The sequence below is a fragment of the Leptopilina heterotoma genome, unplaced genomic scaffold (assembly GCF_015476425.1).
Source record: "Leptopilina heterotoma isolate Lh14 unplaced genomic scaffold, ASM1547642v1 Lhet_0, whole genome shotgun sequence".
Taxonomy (NCBI): Eukaryota; Metazoa; Arthropoda; class Insecta; order Hymenoptera; family Figitidae; genus Leptopilina; species Leptopilina heterotoma.
The window spans coordinates 1,470,490-1,492,683 of NW_025110811.1; the positions used below are offsets into that span (position 1 = coordinate 1,470,490).

Here is a 22,194-nt window from a genome sequence, read left to right on the forward strand (position 1 = left end):
TGAAATTCAATTATATTTTCAATATCCATTATTTAAATAAAATTTCACGAAAGAATTCAATTCTTTAAAAAAAAAATTTAATAAAATTCTTCGCAAAAATTCAATTATTTTCATAAATAATGAAATTTCACGAATATTCAATTATTTGTTATTCCTCGCGGGATTTCATTAATTTTAAATACAATTTTAAATGAATTACGCGTAAAATGCAATTATTCTTAGAAATTTTATTCAAATTTTTTGAAAAAATCGAATTATTTTAGAAATTTTTTATAAAATTCTTTACAAGATTTAAATTTTAAGAAATATTTAATCATTCAATAAATTATTTACTTTTACATTTAAATAATTGAAATCTTGTAGAAATTTTTGAGAAGAATTGATTTAAAATTAAATTCTAGTTAAAATTTTAGATAGTAATTGAATATTAGAAGATTTTAAACAAATTTGATCGAATTTATTAATCCTTTCAATGAATTTTAGAAAAATTTGTTAAAATAAATATTTTTTTTTTCAATTTTATGAAAATTGTATTTCAAATAATTGAATATCTGTATGAAATAATTGTATTATTTATGAAAATATTTTATTGTTTTGCAAAGAATTTTATTAAAAATCTTTTAAATAATTAAATTCTCTTGTGAAATTTTATTTAAATAGTAGATTTTGAAAATAATTGAATTTCAGCAAAAAGATTTTCATTATTTGCGTGAAAATAATTGAATTGTTGGGAAAAATTTTCTTCAAATTTTTTAAATTTTAGATTAGAATTTTTAGATTTTGATTTTGTCTCGTCGACTACTTGCGCTTTGGAATCATAGGACAGCTGCTGCCAGAACCCTAAAATTATCCACTATACATTTATTTTTAATTATTTTTGCGACAAATAGTTTTCAATTCAACATATATATATATTAAAATCTCAATAATTTTTCTCTCAGCCAATAATTTCTTTCATGATCCCGACTCAACAGGGTAGCCAATAAATTTTATCGACACCCACGTCCTTTACGATACATCTATTATCCAATAAAATTGCTAAAGGCGTCATATATCTCATTAATAATCGTAAATATATTACCAGCAGATAAATATAAACAAAAAGCACAATGACTAAAATATAAATTATCATTCCTCCTATTTATTCCTTTAAATGAATAATTTCTATTCAAAGATTTTAACTCGCTAAGGCAATCAAATATTTTATTTCAATATTAAATTCCAATCAATGGACGAAAAAACAAGGGAGGGGGGGGGGGAAATAAAACGTGAATTTCTCTTTTTTTTGCACACGAAACAGATGAGTGAACATTCTCAACTGTTGATTTTCGCAATTTTTCAAATACGATTTATTGGCGAGCGAGATTTTCGTTCAACCCCCATCGCTGCCGCCTCACTCTCTCGCAATCAGCGCATCGATTCCGTGACCATGGAGAAATAAGAGCATAGAGCTGAATCGTGGGTGTAGGAGAATCGAGTGCGTGGGTGTATTCTGTGTGTGTGAGAGAGAGAGAGAGATGGTACACATAATTCTTTTTCTATTCTGTGTGCGACGCGACGCGCGGTTACGCAGGAATATAAGTCCTTACAAAATCCGAGGATATGCACATATACATTTGCAATGCACATATAGAACACATTTACAGCACATGTACAATACATTAAATGCATTGCAACAAAACGGTCACTGTCAAAGTGCAAATCCATAATAAAAAAACCACCCACGCAACGCGGCGCAAAAAAAAGGCGATCAAATTTATATTTTTACGCCCTTCTGAACTCGAGCCGCATTCTTCATGCTTTTCACTAAATCTCACTTTTTCTTTAGCCGCCTCTTTTTTTTTTTTTTTTTTTTTACTTCCCTTTTGTGTGTTGTTCAATTTTTCAATCTTTTTTATGACGTGCCTACAAATTACTAATTTTTATCTTCTCTCTGCTTCCTGGTATAAAAGTAAACTTTTTTATCCTCTTTTTGTGATGTTGCAAAAAGAAAATTTCCGAAAAAATAAAAAAACAAAATTTTTCGATTTTTCCCGATAAATGTCGAGAAAAATTTGTTATTAATTAAAAATGCCTTCAATAAAAACTTGAGAAAGGGCAATATTTGACAATGAAACAATAAAAAAGCAATTTTAGCATTTATGTTCAACTTTTAGACTGAAACTTAAGGCTTCACAATTGATACTAAATTTTAATAAAATTATTCCCAGGAATTCAATTATTTTCAGAAATTTTTATACAATTCTTCGCAAGAATTCAATTAATTAAAAAAAAAAATTAATAAACTACCCAAGAATTTAATTATTTTTAAAAATAATAAAATTCTTCTCAGAAATTCAATTACTCTTTAAAAATTTTAACAAAATTTTTTGCAAAAAATCAATTATTTTCATAAATAATTAAAATCATTGAAAGAATTCAAATATTTTCATAAATAAAAAAATTCTTCATAGAAATTCAATTATGTAAAAAAATTATTGAAATTCGATGCAAGAATTCACTTATTTCCAAAAATAATAAAATTATTTACAGTAGAAATCCAATTATTTAAAAAAAATTTTTTTACTTAAATTCAATTGGAAGAATTCAATTATTTTCATAAATAAAAATATTTTCACATGATCTGAATTATTTATAACAGAATTTTCGTAATATTTTTTGAAAAAAATAAATTATTTAAATAGATTTTTATAAAATTCTTCGCAATAAATTCAATTATTTTTATAAATAATAAAATTCTTCTCAGGAATTCAATTATTTTTAAAAATTTTAATAATCGTTGCAAGAATTGAATTATTCTTTTAAATTCTATTAATTGTTGCAAAAATTCAATTATTTTGATAAATATTAAAACTCATCGCAGGATTTCAATTATTTTCAATAGAATTTTAAATTAATTGCGCGAAAAATGCAACTATTCTTAAAAATTTTAATAAAATTCTTTGAAAGAATTCAATTATTCTAAAACATTTTAATGAAATTCTTTATACTAATTGAATTGTTTTCAATATAATTTTAATAAAATTTTTCGGAAGAATTCAATTATTTCCATAAATAATATATATAATTTTCAAAGAAATTCAATTATTTGAAACACAATTTTGATAAAATTTTTTTTGAAAAAAATCATTTATTTAAAAAGATTTTTTTAAAATTCTTCTCAAGAGTGCAGTTATTTTAAAAACTTTATTAAAGTTCTGTGTCAAAAATTCAATTATTTAAAAAACTTTGATATAATTTGTTTCTTAGACTGTAATAATTATTTTCAATTCATTTTCAATTACATTTCTTGAATGAATTTAATTATTATCAAAAGGTTGTAATGCAATTAAAAAATAATTGAATTTTGAAAGAATGACTTTTGTAATTTTGAGAAATATAGTTAAATTTCAAAAATGCGTTACATTGAAATCAGTTGAAATATTTTAATTCCTGTAGACAAAATAAATTTGGTATTATAATATTTATTTAAAAAAAAAATTTTCTATTTTTGAATGTGATTAAGAAATTATAAAAAAATTGAGTCGTCAAGTTTAATTTTTCGATAGCTATTTTTTACTACTTGTTTTCTGTCTGCTACTTTTTGCCTGATAATGGAACTATTTCTTAAATCGAGATTTTAAATATCAATTTATTTATTTTTTTATTATTTATTTGGAAAGGATAGCTATGTATAAGAAAAGGAAAAGAAAAACTGGAAAATATTTAGCATCTGAAGTATTGATTTGTATTTTAAAGCAGTACATAGGAACTGCGGAGGATTTTGATTTTAATGTTTGCGAGCTATAAGGTCGGTTATTAATGAGATAGGGTGAATTTATTAGCAGTTAAGGGAAAGAATTTCATTTAGCCTCCTCTCGTTTCGCAATATAGGAAGAGAGACATTTCGACATTTAACGAGAGTTTAACATGTTCTATTTGAACCCTAATAACAGTGTTATTAGCAATAACACTTTGATCCAGACCCGCACGAGAGACGGAAATGCAACCTTCTGCAAACGGGATTTTCTTAGACTGGTTTGCCAATATGTCACTATATGAAAATGCCACGTCGTGAAAGTTACAAATCGCTTTTTAAACCATTCGTTCAACTTGTTGTTTCGAGAAAAAAATCAGGAGGTAAAAATTACTTCTTATCTCCTATATATATATATGTTTATCACCTTTGATCCCATTAAAGTCCTTTATCGCGTCGAAGAAAGTTCAACACCATATAATTTTATTTTAAACTCACACCTAGGAAGTAATTACAGAAAGACCATAAGCTGTTAATATACGCTGCAGAAGATAAATTTCTCAACTCACTTGCTAATGTAAGCAATTGTTTTAATTTCGATTTTTATTTTTTGCTTTCGAGTTAGATTTGAACTAACTTTTCAAACAGTTATTAAAAGTTATTAAAAAATTATTATAAGTCATTAAAAGTTATTGGAAAGCTATTAAAAGTTATCAAAACTTATTAAAAATTATTGTAAGTCATTAAAAATTATTATTTATTAAAAATTATTATTTATTAAAAATTATTATTTATTAAAAATTATTAAAAAGTTATTAAAAACTTAAATTTAAAATAGTTATTGGAAAATTGTGCGACTTTATTCAGTAATATTTAAGTGAGACGTGTTGTCACTTGGAGAATGAAATTTTCTCTCTTGAAGAAATATGGGAAATTAATTTCCAGTGGGAAACGTATATATATATATAAATCATATTTTATACGGCAATAAAACATGATTTTCCAGTGAAATTAGAAATTTCAGTACACCTTGTAGAATCTAATAAACGTGAAACTCCATGCACGCGTCGGTGGACACGAAACTGCACTCGCTTCTTATCGAGTATACGAAATCTCCCTTCAGTATGAATTTCTTCGTACGTATATCGTGACGAGTCACCCGTTACCGATACCGTATTATGTCTCTTGCAGTCCAAGATAAAGACAATAAAAGAGAAGAACAGTAGCATAAGATAAAGTGCGCGGTCTCTGAAAAAACTAGAAGAAAATATATTCAAATCAGAATATAATTATCTCATCGGTAATTAAGAAAGTTTATATCTCTGTGTCAAGTTTTGAAAAGTATTTCTTTATTTATCCAGGTATCCTTAGGATAGAGCTTTTAGGATAATAAGCAAAAAAAAAAATAATTAATCATTCGATTTGCACTTGTCTACTAAAACCTACTATTTACTACTTTTTTCACGATTTGACACTATTTGTATGAATTCAATTATTTTCATCACAAATAACGAAAATCTTTGGTGAGATTTAATTATTTTCAATATATACTTTTTTTTAATAAAATTTTACAAAAGAATTAATAAATAGCATTTTATTATTTATGAAAATAATTGAATTCTTGTAGACGATTTTATTTGAATTGTTTAAAATAATTAAATGTCCAAGAAAAAATTTATTACTTTTAAAAATCATTGAATTCTTGTGATGAATATTGTTATTTATGATAATAATTGAATTTTGCGAAGAATTTTATTAAAATGTCTCAAAATAATTGAATTTTCGGAAATAATTTTCTTGTTTATCTTTAATAATTGAATTCTTTCAAAAAAAATTTATTAAAATTGTATTTGAAATAATTGATTTCTTTCGAACAATTTTATTCAAATATTTGAAAATAATTGAATTCCTGTGAAAAAATCTAATACTTTTGTAAATAATTGATTTCTTCCAAAGAATTTAAAAAAAAATTTTTTTAAATAATTGTTTTTTTTTTTTTTTTGAGGAATTAAAATTAAATTTTTAAGAATAATTACATTTTTTGAGCAATTTCTGTAAAATTGCATTAAAAATAATTAAAATTCTGCGATGAATTTTATTATTTATGAAAATAATTGAACAGATGGAAAGAATTTTATTAAAATTTTCAAAAATAATTGAATTCCTGTGTAAATTTTATTATCAATGAAAATAATTGAATTATTGCGAAAAATTTTTGAAAATAATTAAATTCTTCATAAGAATTTTATAAACATTGTTTTAAATAATTAATTTTTTCGAAATATAATAAATATTATGAAAATATTTGAATTGAATTCTTAACAAAATTTTTCCCAGGAATTAAATTATTTTAAACAATTCTCATAAAGTCGTTCACAAGAATTCAATTACTTACAAAAATATTAGAATTTTTCACAGGAATTCAATTATTTTCCAAAATTTTATTTAAATTCTTCGACATAATTGAATTATTTTATGAAATTGTGATAAAATTCTTTATGAAAATTCAATTTTAAGAAATATTCAATTATTCAATATATTATTTATTTTTATATTTAATTAATTCAATTATCGTTGAACTTTCTGATAAGAATTGATTTATGATGAAATTTTATTATTTATGAAAATAATTCAATTTTTCGAAGAATTTTAATAAATTTTTTTTGTAAATAATTGAATTCTTTAGTAGTGGAAAATAAATGAATAAGTAAATAATAATAAAATTCTTCGATGAGTTTTATTATTTATGAAATTAATTGAATTCTTGCTTAGAATTTGATCAAAAAAAAAAAATTTTTTTAATTGAATTTCCATGAAAAATGTTATTATTAGTGAAGGTATTTGAATTATTGTGAAAAAATCTTAAATAAGATGTATTTGTACCCAAATACAAATAGTAGCATAACATAAAGAAAAGTAGTAAATAGTAGATTTTCAATTATTTAGACTGTAAATAAAATCTATTTTTGAAAACACGATTGGACTAAAATTCCCCTCTCCCCCCAATTTACTGAATTCAGTGCGTAAATGTAAGCCAGCCAAAGGTGAATCGGATCGTCACGTTATGGGAATATTATGGGAATAGTGCTCGTTAGCAGTTAAGTTGGTAAACGAGAGAGTTTGTGGGAATCGAAAGGATCCTGGGATTAAAGCAATAGTGCTCTATGGTTCTGCAGCAGGATGCTGCCTTCTGTATATAATCCTCGGTTTAAAAAAAAAAAAATAAACAAAAACCTTCTCGAGTCGAAAAGGATTATGCTGATTTTGGTAAAGAAAAAAAAAATTAAAACTCGTTACAAAAACTGTATATATTTCAATTCCTTACTTTGAAGAAGTTCTTGATTTTCTTATTAAGATATTCACAAAAAAAACCCATTTTTTCCGCCAGGTATTAAAACTGAGAAATCAAAAGTGTTGCTAAGCAACACTTTTGATTCGTTTTTTGTCTCAATTTTAATATCTGCAGAAAAAATGGGTTTTTTTTGATAATTTCTTGTCATAAGATCTCATTATTTTGTCGTTTTCTTCTTCTTTTTTCTTGTATTTTTCCTCTTTTTACCATACTTTCTTTTTATCATCCTTCTCTTTTTATAATCCTCTCATTCGGTCTGAGTCCGAACGTGGCAGCTAGATTTTTCATTGTAATGGCACTGCATTGTTATTATACGCCTGGGGCATTTGTTATTGTAGAGCAGTCAGAGCATTCACTCGTTTGAACGTTTATCTGTGGGCGGCAATTCGGCCATTTTGGATTTCCGGCTCATAGAGTGGCACAAAGCGCGAGAAATGGAAACTAGACAAGGTCATTGCTGTTCGCAATCGATTTTCCTTATAGAAAAGATGCTAAACGGAAACTCCGACTTCATTTTTCCAAATGCAAAAAAAAAAAAAAAACAAATACCAAATTTTTAATTCTCTTATCGAATTAAATAAACAACACTGCGTTAATACTTAAAAGTATCATAAATTACAACGAATTTTGATACCAAAAATTGATCCAAATTTTTAGCATCTTTGATATACTTTCAAGAATACTGTGAAGTTGTTGTGGATCTAGAATTAAAAGATTAATTTCGATGCAATTGTAATCAATTTTTAATGATACAATTATTGTGGTTATTTAACTAAACCCAAAACTCAGAACTCCCAAGTTACATTTAGACTATAAATTTTAAGTCGTACTGACTCTAATTTTCGAAATAAATTTACTTCTCTTCCATAATTGTCTCCTAAATAAAGTAATTCATTTTGAGGATTTCATAACTTATTGGCAATAAATGTCAAAAATCTCGTGGAAGGTAATAAATTCTCAAAGTGCATTGAAGTCTGGAGAGATGATCTTGCGGTCGTGCATTTTTCCTGCGGTCACCGTTACTTTGTAATGTGCCAGTAAACATGGACCGGGGAATAATCTCTTATAAACCGAACGCAATTGTAATACCAAGAGCCAATCGTATGAAAGATAATTTCGCTAAAGGAAACGGGGAAGTGAATTGAATAAGAAAAGGATAATTCTTTGTTCAAAGATACATTAATGAGAATATGCTAATACATTTTCTCAAAATATTAACATATTTCTCATTATTACTATGCTACTGAATGCTATAATCAGAATGGACTTATATTTAGTATTATAGCACTGAAATCAATTGACGATTTTTGATTTAAAAATAGGATTTAAAAAAGGATTTAAAAAAGGATTTAAAAAAGGATTTAAAAATGGGATTTAAAAATACTCTTTAAGTGAATAATTTTTTATGGCGTTTTTTTATGCAGTAACTAACTATATTGCTGATATTATGTAAGAAATCAGGAGAATTATTGTGCGACTGGTAATATTGCGATTGCAGTTGGCAGGTATAACAAACCGGCAGCGAGTAGAGCGTGGATCGTTGTACCGGAAGATACGGTTCGTGAATTCCGCCTGGAAATTAAAAAAAATCCCCTTCGCTTTCCTATATACAGACCAAGATGCACGTCCCTTGAAATTGTTCCGCTTTGTCGTTTCCCTATATAATCAAAATCTAATATGAAAAGTTGCTTTATTTTCTCTTTTCCTGGCCTCGGAATTCAAGTGACTGAAATTGATACTTTTTGACATTGTTTTTCACCTACAACTATTTTTTTTCTTTCTTAACCATTTAGATAGTATTTTTATAATTAAGTTACTAATGAGGCTTGTTTCATTAAAAAAAGCAACTAATATCACTATTTCCAGGCCTAATCTACTATTCAGAACTTTTTTTTTATTTGTTACACTAAAAGCTACTATTTTTGTTTTTTTAGAATTTCCACTACTAAATTTTATTATAAATAATTCTTACAAAGAATTGAATTATTAAAATAAATAATTCTTCGAAAGAATTCAATTCTGTTGATAAGTAACAAAATTATTCCCGATAATTTAATTATTATTTTAAGGCATTTTAATAAAATTCTTTGGCAAATTCAATTATTTTCATAAACAAAAATATTCATCGCAGGAAATTCAATTATGTATTATAAAATTTTTTAATAAAACCATCTCAAGAATTCAATTATTTTCATAAATAATAAAATGAGTTATAGAAATTCAATTATTTTCAACAAAATGCAATAATTAAATGCGACACAAACAATCAATTATTCTAAAAAATTTTAATGAAATTCTTTGTAAAATTTAATTATTTTCAAAAAATTTTCGAAATTCAATGATTTTCAATGTGTACTATTTTCATAAAATTTTCAAACATAATTCAATTATTTAAACAAATTTTTGTAAAAATCTTCGTAAGAATTCAATTACTTACAAAAATATTAGAATTTTTCACAGGAATTCAATTATTTTCAAATATTTTAATAAAATTGTTCGATAGGAAATAAATTCTTCCAGAGAATTCAATATTCTGTCGATAAGTATAACAAAATTATTTTCGATAATTCAATTATTTTGAAGCATTTTAATAAAATTGGAAAATTCAATTATTTTTAGGAATTACATTAAATTCTTTGGAAAATTCAATTATTTTTACAAGTAATAACGTTTTTCTTAAAAATTCAATTATTTTAAACAATTCAAATAAAGTCGTTCACAAGAATTCATAATTATTTTCATAAATAATAAAATTCTTCAGAGAAATTCAATTATTTTCAAGAACTTTTCGCAATTCAATGATTTTCAATATCTACTATTTTCATAAAATTTCCAAACAGAATACAATTATTTCAAAAATTTTTTGTAAAAATCTTCGTAAGAATTTAATTTTGTTTATGAATTATAAAAATTTCTCTGGAATTCAATTATTTAAATTAGAATTTGCATAAAATTAGTCGAAAGAAATGAATTATTTAAAAATTGTTATAAAATTCTTTCATGAATAATAAAATTTGTTGATGGAAATCAATTTATTAGCAGCAAAAGAAAGAAAGAAAATATATTCTTGATGAAAATTAGGAAAATGTCAAGAAAATAAAAAATATGGAATGGGATTTTTGTCAGTTTTATGAAGTGTCTAAAACGATTTTTTTGTGGTCGTCAAGTTTAATTTTTCGATAGCTACTTTTTTTCTATAGTTTGGCCTAAAGACCAAACTTATGGGTCTTTAGGCCAAACTACAGAGTAATTAAAAAATAATGTTTAATGCCAAAATAATTTTTTTAAATTATTTTGTAGTTTGGCCTAAAGGTCCTAAATTATGTTTAGAATTTCTAATAAAAAGCATTCCTCAGCTAATCTTAATTAAAATTTTCATCAAAGCATCATAACATATATATCTCTTCGTTATAATTCACTTACGAAATTCTAGCTATCAAACAATCTCTGAAAATATAATTTCATTGCGGGGTTGTTGGGAAATTCATTACAAGCAGTAATAATAATGCAAAATTGGACGAAATATACATTTTCCCTTATTATTAAAATTACCGACAATTTGTTTACGTATATACAAATAGAAACATTTGTTAATTATTATATCAATGACAATGGGGAATTCGCAGTAGCAAAAGAAAATAAAAAATTCTGGAAGATCCTTTGCTTGGTATTATGAAAAAAAAAAAATTTTCCTATTATACATACAGCATTCTCAAAGGCACAGAAGGCCGTTTCGGCTCTTTAAACTTAATTAACGAGTTCGACTTTCCGCTCTGACGTCCTCTGGAGCGGAAATGACGCCATATTTAATTACGCAACGGTATTAATGAAACCAGATTCAAAGCACAGAATTTATATATTCCCTCAGTAGGTTTTATTTATTTTTCCTTTTTTTGGGGGGGGGACTTTTTATCAGAAAATTGTTATTATCCTGGACGAGTGGGAAAAGTCATTAAAGAATCAAAGTTCTTAAACAACAAGGGTCGTAAGATTTTAAGAGAATTTTCCCATTGAACACTTTTCTGGGGTCGTAAAAGGTACACCTGCAAAATACCTTTGCCCTTATATAAGCCCGATTCCGCTGGAATCTCTCGAGAGAGATTGTTCAGGGCCGCAAGTGCATTGCTTTTTAAATTGTTGCAAATTTTTCTACTGATTTTGATCTTTAGATAAAAAAAAGTTTATTAAAAAAAGGTTTTGATATTATTTGGAAATTTATTTTTTAATTAGGGATGAAATAGAGGGAATGGATGCGATTGAATTTTAGAGTTTTGAGGACAATTGTAAAATTTTTTTAATTCAAAGGACACCCCTGAGATGTCGGTATAAAAAATTCTATGAGAGAGGACACGTTTGCATGTTGCACTCACGACAAGGAGTAGGGTTTTTTTGAACGCGTGCTCAAGCAGGTTTTTGCATTTGCCAGCTTCTCTGATTTTCTACGTTACTTTAAAATAATAAAATCCTTTTTACACTTTTATAGCTTCTTTGGTTTTTAAATCAACAATTTCTCAGCTATTAGAAGCTTGCCATGTAAGCTTGCTGCAATATTCCATGTATTGTTATTTTTTTAATTTTTGCTACTCTCTAAATTTTAATTAGTAAAAACTAAAAATGTTTACTAATTTGAATTAGTGACTGACTTTTTTTACTTTCGACTTAGTAAACTTTACTAATAAATAGTCATTTTTACTAATTTATCAGTAAAATTTACTAATTCAAAAGCAAAAAGTCAGTTACTAATTCAAATTAGTAAACATTTTTACTAATTAAAATTTAGTTTAAAAAATTAAAATTTCTATATACTATTTTAGGAAGAACTTCCCTAAAGAATTCAATTATTTAAAATACAAGTTTTATAAAATTTTTCGAAAAATCCATTATTTAAAAAGTTTTTTTTTTAATTTTTGTCGAGAATTCAATTATTTTTATAAATAATAAAATTCTTCTTACGAATTCAATTATTTTTATAAATAATAAAATTCTTGTTACGAATTCAAATTATTATTATAAAAAATAAAATTCTTCTTACAAATTTAATTATTTTGAGAAATTTTATTAAAATTTTATTACAAGAATTTAATTATTTTCATAAATAATAAAATTTATCGCAGAATTTTAATTATTTTTAATACAATATTAAGTGAATTCCTTGAAAAAAGGCTATTTTTAATTTAATCTAAATTCTTAAAAATTTATTTAAAATTCTTTGGAAGAATTCAATTATTTTTATAAAGAATAAAATTTTTCTCACTAGTTCAATTATTTTGAGAAATTTTAATAAAATTCGTTGTAAGAATTCAATTATTTTCATAAATAATAAAGCTCATCGCAGGATTTCAATTATTTTTTATAACAATTTAAAATAAATTCCTCGAAAAATGAAATTATTCTTAAAAATTTTATTGAAATTTATCAAAACAATTCAATTATTTAAAAAATTAAATTTTCAATTAAACTTTTTGAAAGAATTTTATTATTTTCAAAAATGTCCATGAACTTCTTCGTAGGAATTCAATAATTTTCAAAAAAATTTAATAAAATTCTTTATCGAAATTGAATTAATTTTATTTTTTCAAAATATTTTCTATTTCAATAAAATTTTCTAAAATAAATGGAAATAATTTTTAAAAAAAATTTTAATTGAATTATTTTCATAAATAATTAAATTTCCAACATAAATCTCAATTATTTAAAAAATTTTTCGAAAAAATCAATTATTTGAAAAGATTTTTTTTTTAAATTCTTCGCAAGAATTCAATTATTTTGATAAATATTAAAACTCATCGCAGGATTTCAATGTATTTTTAATACAATTTTAAAATAATTGCGCAAAAAATGCCACTGTTCTTAAAAATAAATTATAAAAAAAAATTCTTTAAAAGAATTCAATTATTATAAAAAATTTAATTAATATTTTTTAAAATAATTTTAATTAAATTTTTTATAATAATTGAATTGTTTTCAATATAATTTTAATAACATTTTTCGGAAGAATTCAATTATTTACATAAATAATATACAATTTTCAAAGAAATTCAATTATTTAAAACACAATTTTCATAAAATATTTTGAAAAAAAATCATTTATTTAAAAAGATTTTCTTTTAATAAATTCTTCTCAAGAAGTCAATTATTTTAAAAACTTTATTAAAATTCGGTGACAAAAATTCAATTATTTTCATAAATAATAAAATTCATCGCAGGATTTCAATTATTTTTAATATAGTTTTAAATTAATTCCGCTAAAAACGGAATTATTCTTAAAAAATTTGAATAAAATTCTTCGAAAAAATTCAATTATTTAAAAAAAATTTGATATTATTTGTTTCTTGGAGTGTAATAATTATTTTAAATTCATTTTTAATTACATTTCTTGAATGAATTTAATTATTATCAAAAATTTTAATGCAATTCTTCGTAAAAAATTCAATTATTTTCAAAAATTTTGATAAAGTTCTTTATAAGAATTCAAATTTAAGAAATATTCAATTTTTCAGATAATTTATTTATTATTTAAATAATTGAATTCTCTTAGAACTTTCTAATAGGAATTGATTTAGAATTGAATAGAATAAAATGGTTAAACTTTTGAATAATTTAAATTATAAATTTCAAGAAAAAAATTATTATCATGGTTTCCAGTAAAGATGTTATTAATTAGTATTAAAAAAATTCGCCAAAATGATAATTTTTTATTATTTTATTCCCCTTTGAAGAGTATAATGGAACTGCTCGACATGTTCATTCTACTGAAAAAAAAAATACTTTCGACGTAGAAAGTAAGAAAACAATAAAAAAAAAAAAAAAAGAATGAAATGATCATCTCAGCCTACAATCTCATGATTCGACAATAAATCAACCAGAACTTTACTTGTTATTTGATACTTTCGAAATCGAATAAATTATTTATTACCGAAACCTAATCCGTTTATCTCGAAAAACACTGCGTATTCTAATACAAATACAACTATAAAGCAAATATGTAAAATATTTCATCTAAAAAAAAAAGAGAAAAATATTCATCAAAAAACTATAAACTGTTGGGAAATTTCAATTCGTTTGTTTTTATTTTTACATATATCGATTTTTACTATATGTATATGAAGTTTGACATTTCCGCCTTTTTATTAAATAAAATGTGAAACATCACTTTTTTATCTACCCCACCCTAAAGTGTTTGTCTGCTTTATTGACACTGTCGTCATCTCATAAATATACAAATCGACAAAAATAAAAAAAAAAAATAGGACGTGGAACTTTCAAAACAGATTACATGGAAATATAATAGGTATTATTAAATTCGATATCTGTTTCAAAAATATAGTGAGAAAATAATAAAAATTGGTGTACTTGTCACTTTACTGGTTCACAGAGACTCAATCAAAAAAATTTGTGTAGAATAAAAAAGTAAACACAAAACTGTTATTTAAAAATAGGTATTCCTCCCTGAAATGATAAAGCAACTTGTGACGTGAGGCGGAAAAACCTTGAAATTTGACCTTGAATCCTTGACCCTGATTCTTGACCTTGGTGCAAGAAGCGAAGGATGTAGAGAATGATCAGAGGATGGTGTACGATGGCCTTGCCGAGGCCAACGGATGCTGAGAATCACGAAAGAAGATGCACAAACATACGAATCAACTTCGCGGTTCCGGCGGAAGTAGTGGCCGGGGTCCCGTTAGAAGATGGAACAGTTTTCATGGTGGGGGTGTTGTTTATGGGGATGGTATCAATGGAACATTACTTTCGGGTGGTGGTGGCGGCGGTGGGAGAATTATTCAGGAGCCAATTAGAGCCGTGCCAAAAGCGGTGCAGGCCCTGAGAAGCGAAAGCGTTGACCGAGGTCATCGTGTTCAACCACCACCGCCTCCAGCGTTTCCACGAAGACGCTTCTCCGTATGGTGAGTTAAAACCAAAGAGTATCGTTGATTTATCTGGATTTATCTCGAAGTGAGGAAGTCGTCGTTTTGCCACTTTTTTTTGTCCTCCCCTTTACACATACATATATATATATATACGAAAGCAATACTTGCTCGTTTACTGTAATTTCATGTCGGGTTCGAGTACAGTTTCTTTCCCAGGAAGCTCAAAGTCAGTAGCACGGCTAGAGATATATAAACTTTAAGTGCAATCCTCTCTATCTATGGAGGAAAAATTATTTTACACTGTACGAGCGAGACTTTGCTTTTATTTTCATTCTCGCGAACATTAAAATCTTGCTGCTTTTCTGAAAAAGAAAAACGGAGAAGATAATTAATATTTCCGCCAAGCGGTTATGTATAATTTTGATTAATTAATCACTTCTTTCTTGGATGACTTTACAGCTTCCAGGAGAGATTAGAATCTGGACCATGTTAATTTTTTATCACTACAAACTATGCATAATTAAAGTTTATTTGAAGACTTCCGGTTGGGATAGCGAACTGAACGTACGCGCGTCATTTCGGTGAGCGTTATTTCGGGAATAATTATCAATTTAGTGAGTGCACAAGTTTCAAAAGGAGTTGTTTGAAGAGGGAAACATTTAGTGTTTAGGTGGAAGTGTTATCTTTACGAACTTTAGCCTTTTTCTTGTGTTATTTGGGGCAAGAGAAATAGGAATGGAAGGTGAAGAGGTTAGGAAACCAGAGGAGCAAAATGGCAAAGCTTCCGGTGGAAATTCGGAGAAAGATGGGGAGATGGAGCTGCCGAACGAAAACAGTAGTGCCACCTCAGCGAGCAGTAGTGAACCACGAGTGAGGAAAACAAACATGGCCGAAAGAGTAAACAATCAGAAAAACCAGAAGGTTATTGAATGGAAAACACCGCAAAAGCGGGGACGTGGAAGGCCCTCTAAACAAATGTCAAATCAACTGACAAGCAGTAAGATAAAAAGTAAATCGTTGTTGCGAAATTATCTACAAGTGCAAACCTCTAGGGGAAAAAACGGGAATGTATCTATTTCTAGTGAAGGTCAGAATACAAGTGGAGCCGAAGTGTTAAAAGATTTACAAAGAGAAGTTTTTGAAAAAATGTTAAATGAGTGGTGGGACAAAAAAGTGGAAAGAGAGTTCAGGGAGGTCAAGGGTCAAATTTCAGAGCTAAGGGATAGAGTTATAAGAGATGAGGCAGTGGAATCCGCATTAGTTAAAGCTAGGGAGCGAGAGAAAGAATATCAGAAAGAAATAGAATCATTGAAAGAAGAGTTAGCAACGATGTCTGCGCGAATTAAAGAACAAGGGATTTTAAGGAACACAGTTGATGTGACACAGGATTATCGTGAGCCAATAATTGTTGCTTCAAGGAATATCTCAAACGATAAAGAGGAATGTGAGGATGATAATAATAATAATGACACAGTGGACACGAATATAGAAGTAAGTGATTTGAAAGTGCTGAATAAAGATGCAATGGGTGTAAAAGTTTTATCAATGATTAGTAGTAGTGAATTAGAGTGGGAAATGAAGGAAAGGAAATCAAGAAAGAATTGTATCATGGTAAGAGGATTTCGCTCAAGAGGGAAACATTTAGGAGAACAAATAAGATCAGTGTTGTTTGACCTGACAGGTGTAAATATTGAGATTAAAAATTTAAGGCATGTAGCGGGAGGGTCACTGATCACGCTTAATTCGTGGATAACAAAGCGAAGATTAATGGAGAATAAGTATAAGTTGCGAAACACGAAGATAACAATAGAGGACGACTTGACTTGGAGAGAACAGGAGATACAAAATCGAATTAAGGAGGAAGTCATGTTAGCGAGTGAAGTGGGAGCTGTAAGCAAATTTTCGTATATGAAGTGGACAATTAATGACAGAGAATTCACCTGGAATGAAGAAAAAGGTGTAATCGAGGGGTTTCGTAACCAGGAGGGGAGGCGCTTCGAAAATAATAACAGATTCGATTAACGGAGTGGTCTGGAACATCGCCGGAGGTATGAAGATATTAGAGACTTGGGACTTTTTAAAACAATTCGACATCGTCATTTTACAAGAAACCTGGATCACCGAGGAGAAAAATGAATCCTTTTTAAAAATTTTAGATGTAGATTATATATGGGAAACGAAATGTGCTGTTAAAACTAACAATAAAGGGAGGGCAAAAGGGGGTCAGTTGGTGGGAATAAAAAAGAATGCATGCAAAGCTGTGAGTTTGGAAGAATGGGAGTATGGAATTGTAATAAAAGCGCATGAATTTGGTGAGTGGGGTAATACTGTTAACATGATCACAGTTTACAATAATGTCGGAACGTCCAAGGTTGTAGATAGTTTGAGACCAGTATTAGACAGTTTTCAAGACAAAGGGGAGGGATTGATAATCTTAGGGGATTTGAATTCCAGGATAGGAGAGGAACTCGGGGGGAGCGAAATAGATGAAGAGGCTCCAAGTAAAAATTATTATAGAGTGCGTACATCAGAGGATAGAACTGTAAACGGTGAAGGAGTTAAATTATTAAGGTTTTGTGAGGAAATGGGGTTAAGGGTTCTTAATGGAAGAATAAACGGAGACACTCAAGGAAAACTGACGCGTGTAGGGGAGGAAGGAGGTTCGGTCCTTGACTTAATAATTGAGTCTGATGGAATTGGCGATTCTCAGGTGAAAGAAATCAAAATACTACCAAGGATAGAGTCAGATCATTTTCCAGTGACATTTAAATTGCAAGTTAAAAGTAAGCGAAGACAGAAGGGTATAATGAAGGGTAACGATAAACACACGGTAAACACAGATTGCGAGAATCAGGAAGATCGATTGGTATGGGACAACAAAAAGACGCAAGAGTACAGAGAGGCATTAGAGAAGTTGTGGGAACAAAAAGTAATAGTTAATGAAGGGGAATGGTCAAATGCATGGAATGAAGTTAATCGAGCAATTAAATTAGCTGCAGAGCAGGTAGGAATGATTAGAAAAATAAAGAGGGGAGGGAGAAATCAGGGTAGAAAGAGGAATGAAGAGGAACAGAAGCTGAAAAAAGAGGCTTTTAAATGCTTGAAAGCTTACTTGAAAAAGAAGGGGGTTAAAGAAAGGGAAGAGTTTAAAGAAAGTAGGAAAAGGTTAAGGGAATGGCGAAGAAATAAGAAACAGCAAGAAAAAGAGGAAAAATGGGAAAGGGTAATCAAAAGTAAAAATATGAGTGAGTTTTGGCAATCATTGAATGGTTTCAGGCCGAGGAGAAAATGTAAAGGTATGGGCATCAAAAAAGAGGATTGGAAAAAACATTTTATGAAACTCCTAGGTGGGAAAGATCAGAATTCAGAAAATACACCAATGGAAGGGGAAAAGGAGAATTTTCAGGGTGAGCAAGAAGAAGAAGAAGATATTCAAACTTCAACTTCAGAATTACCTTCAGAAAACATCGAGGGGTTTGATGCAGAGGAGGATGAATGGGACATCAAGCTAAATGAGGACATCGAATTCGAAGAGCTAGGTAAGGTCGTTAATAGGCTAAAAAAGGGAAAAGCAGCAGGAGAAGATGGAGTTTCTATTGATTTTATTAAAGGATTACCGGAAGTTTGGGCCAAAGAGGTCCATAGAGTATTAAATGGAATGTGGAAAGATGGGGTGCTGGGACCTGGCTGGGAAAAAGCAAGAATATTCCCTATTCACAAAGAGGGAGAAGAGCATGTAACGGGAAATTACAGAGGTGTATCATTGCTGGATGTGGGGTATAAAATTCTAGCTGCTGTTTTGGATGAGAGGTTAAGAACTTGGATGGAAAAGAAAGGAAAATTCGAGGAAAGTCAAGGAGGATTTAGAAGGAAAAGAGCCACGCGTGATCACATCTGGGTTTTAAATTCGTTAATTAACAATAAGCTGAAAAGTAAAGAGGGAAAATTACATGTAGCCTTTATAGATTTGAGGAAAGCCTTCGACACAGTGGACCGGCGTATATTATTGAACAAAATATGGAAATTGGGTATAAGAGGAAGAATGTTCAAAATGATTGAAGCAATTTATAGCAAAACACTTAATGAGGTCATTACTGGAGAGGGGTTAACAGAGCATTTTGTTACAATTAGAGGGGTCAGACAAGGGTGTCCACTTAGTCCACTACTTTTTAATATATTCATTCAAGATATGGACGAAATATGGGAAAAAGAAAATATAGGGGGAACGGTCATAGGGAAAAAGAAAATATTCGTGCTAAAATTTGCTGACGACTTGGCTTTAGTAGCAGACTGGGCGGAGGGACTGAAGGAAATGCTGAAAAAACTCGAAAAATATGTAAGTAAAAACAGACTGGAGGTAAATGCAGATAAGTCTAAAGTAATGGTGTTCAGAAATGGGGGTAGAAGACGGCAAGCGGATAAATGGGAAATAGAGGGTAAAGCACTTGAAGTTGTTAACGAATATAAATATTTAGGATTTTGGTTTTCCACAAAGAATTCGTACTCAAAACATGTCCAAAAATTGGCGGGAAAAGCAAGAATGGCAACAAACTCAGCATGGGGAATACTAAAAAGGGCTAGAATTAATAATTTAGGGAAGCGATTGTATTTAATGGATACTTTAGTGAAGGCAGGAGGATTGTACGGGGTAGAGATTTGGGGGTGGAAAAGGAGGGAAGAAATAGAAAAATTACAAGGAAGATTCGTCAAGATGGCAATGGGTATTAATGTCACAACTCCAGACTACATATGGAGGATGGAAGCAGGCAGACATAGAATTGAAATCGAGGCAAGAAAGAGAGCAATTAATTATCTAATGACAATTGTCAAAATGGGAGAGGAAAGATGGCCAAAAATTTGTCTAAGAGAGGAGTTAAGGGGGATAATTAATGCAAACCCTTCAAATTTGGGAAAATCATTGCAGAAAATTTGCCAGGATGTTGGAGATGGAGAAACATTAAAATGGCTATGGGAAGGAGGACAAGATGATAAAGTTAAAAATAAATTGATGAACGGAGTACGAATTACACTAGATCAGGAAATTCAAAACGATTGGGGTAGAATCAGGGATTCAAAATACTGCAAGGAATACAAAATCTTAAAAAAGGCACCAGGTAGGGAAAAGTATTGGGAAGATAAAAAAATTAAAGGCGAAATAAAAGAACAATGGGCTCGACTAAGGTGTGGAAATGTGGGGAAGGCGGGTAATAAAGGGTTTCTGGATACCATGTGCAGATTATGTGAGGTTGAGGAGGAAAATATTTTTCATATCTGGAATTGTGGAAAAGCAAGGGAAATCTTAAGTAAGAAATGGGTAGATGGTGTAGTAAGGTGGGCTAAAGGGAAAACAGGGACTCAGTTTGAAGATTTGTTATTAAGAACTTTGAGTGGAGAGCCGAATCTCGTCCTCATCGAGTACGCGAAAGAATTTGTAGAAAAATCAAAGACTACATGTTGTAATTTATAATTAAGAAATGATTTGTTAAATGAAGTTAAATATAACTGATGTGATTTAATGTATAGAGAATTAATACTACTATTTATAAGATATTTTAAATTTAAGTATTGCGGGAAAGTATATTGTAAAACTTATGTAAAGTGTACAATGGAGAAATAAATAAAAAAAAAAAAAAAAAATAAAAAAAGTTTATTTGAAACCAGGTTTCGTGATTTCTATTCAGAGTATTAGTATAAAGTTCTTCTTCTTCTTCTTCTTATTCTTCTTTTTCAAAAAAAGTTTTATTTTATTTGTTTGACTTCGAAAAATCAGGCCAATTCTCAGAACCAAATGATGAAGTTGTTTGTTATGCAAAGTGAGGGAAAAATAATACGGCTTGTAAAAGGTGGAGTTTCGGTTTGAACTTTCTGCGCAGTAGACAAATTTGGCTATTCTGCGCAACTGACAGCTGTTGGATTGTGCGCAGAAGAAGAAAATTTGTAAACTGCGCAGAGACCGGAAGGCGACTAATGGCCACAAAATAATTGAATTCTTATTATAAGAAATTTTACTAAAATTTCCAAAAATAATTGAATCCCTGGAAAAGAATTATATTATTTATAAAAATAATTGAATTCTTTTGAAGAATTTTATTCAAATTTTTAAGAATAATTGCGTTTTTAGCGGAATTAATTTAAAATTATATTAAAAATAATTGAAATCGTGTGATGAGATTTATTATTTATGAAAATAATTGAATTTTTGTCACTGAAGTTTAATAAAGTTTTTAAAATAATTGCATTTTTGAGAAGAATTTAAAAAAAATCTTTTTAAAGGGAAGATTTTATTCAGAAAATGTTATGAAAATTGTGCTTTAAATAATTGAATTTCTTTAGAAATTGTATATTGTTTATGAAAATAATTCAATTCTTGCAAAAAATTTTATTAAAATTATATTGAAAGCAATTCAATTATTATAAAGAATTTCATTAATATTTATTAAAATAATAGAATTCTTTCAAAGAATTTTGTTAACATTTTTAAGAATAGAAGCATTTTTCGCGCAATTAATTTAAAATTGTATTAAAAATAATTGAAATCCTGCTATGAATTTGAATATTTATCAAAATAATTGAATTCTTGTAACAAAATTTTCATAAAATTTCTCAAAATAATTGAATTTGTAAGAAGAATTTTATTATTTGTAAGAATAATTGAATTCGTAAAGAAAATTTTATAATATATAAAAATAATTAAATTCGTAAGAAGAATTATATTATTTATAAAAATAATTGAATTGGTTAAAAAAAATTTTATTATTTATAAAAATAATTAAATTCTTGCAACTAATTTTATTAATATTTCTCAAAATATTTGAATTCGTGAAAAGAATGTTATTACATATTTATAAAAATAATTGAATTTTTGGGAAGAATTTTTAAAAAAATCTTTTTAAATAATTGATTTTTTCGAAAATTTTTTAAATATTGTGTTTTAAATAATTGTGATTCGTTGGAAATTTAATTATTTATGAAAAAAATCAAATTAAAATCTTTTTTTTTTAATAATTATTATTTTTATTTATTTTAGAAAATTTTATTCAAATAGTAAATGTAGAAAATATTTCGAAAAATTTACAAAATGAATTCAATTTCTACGAAGAATTTTATTAATTTTTTTTTAAAATTATTGAATTCTTGCAACGATTATTGTTAAAATTTAAAAAATAATTGAATTCCTGCGATGAATTTTATTATTTATAAAAATAATTGAATTCCTGCGATGAATTTTATTATTTATA

General features: G+C 27.6%; 1 protein-coding gene across 8 annotated transcripts in view; it reads left to right on the forward strand.

The window, feature by feature from the left end:
- Nucleotides 1–22,194, forward strand: part of LOC122509187 (rap guanine nucleotide exchange factor 6-like) — a 256,566-nt gene that overhangs the window by 161,882 nt on the left and 72,490 nt on the right. Inside the window, exon 2 of one of the 8 annotated variants that reach the window (XM_043623142.1) lies at nucleotides 14,528–14,992. The exons of the other annotated variants lie outside the window; for them this stretch is intronic. Within the exon in view, the coding sequence (XP_043479077.1) occupies nucleotides 14,712–14,992 (281 nt within the window). The 5' untranslated portion in view covers nucleotides 14,528–14,711. The remainder of the gene's footprint in view (nucleotides 1–14,527; nucleotides 14,993–22,194) is intronic. 8 annotated transcript variants of the gene reach the window in all.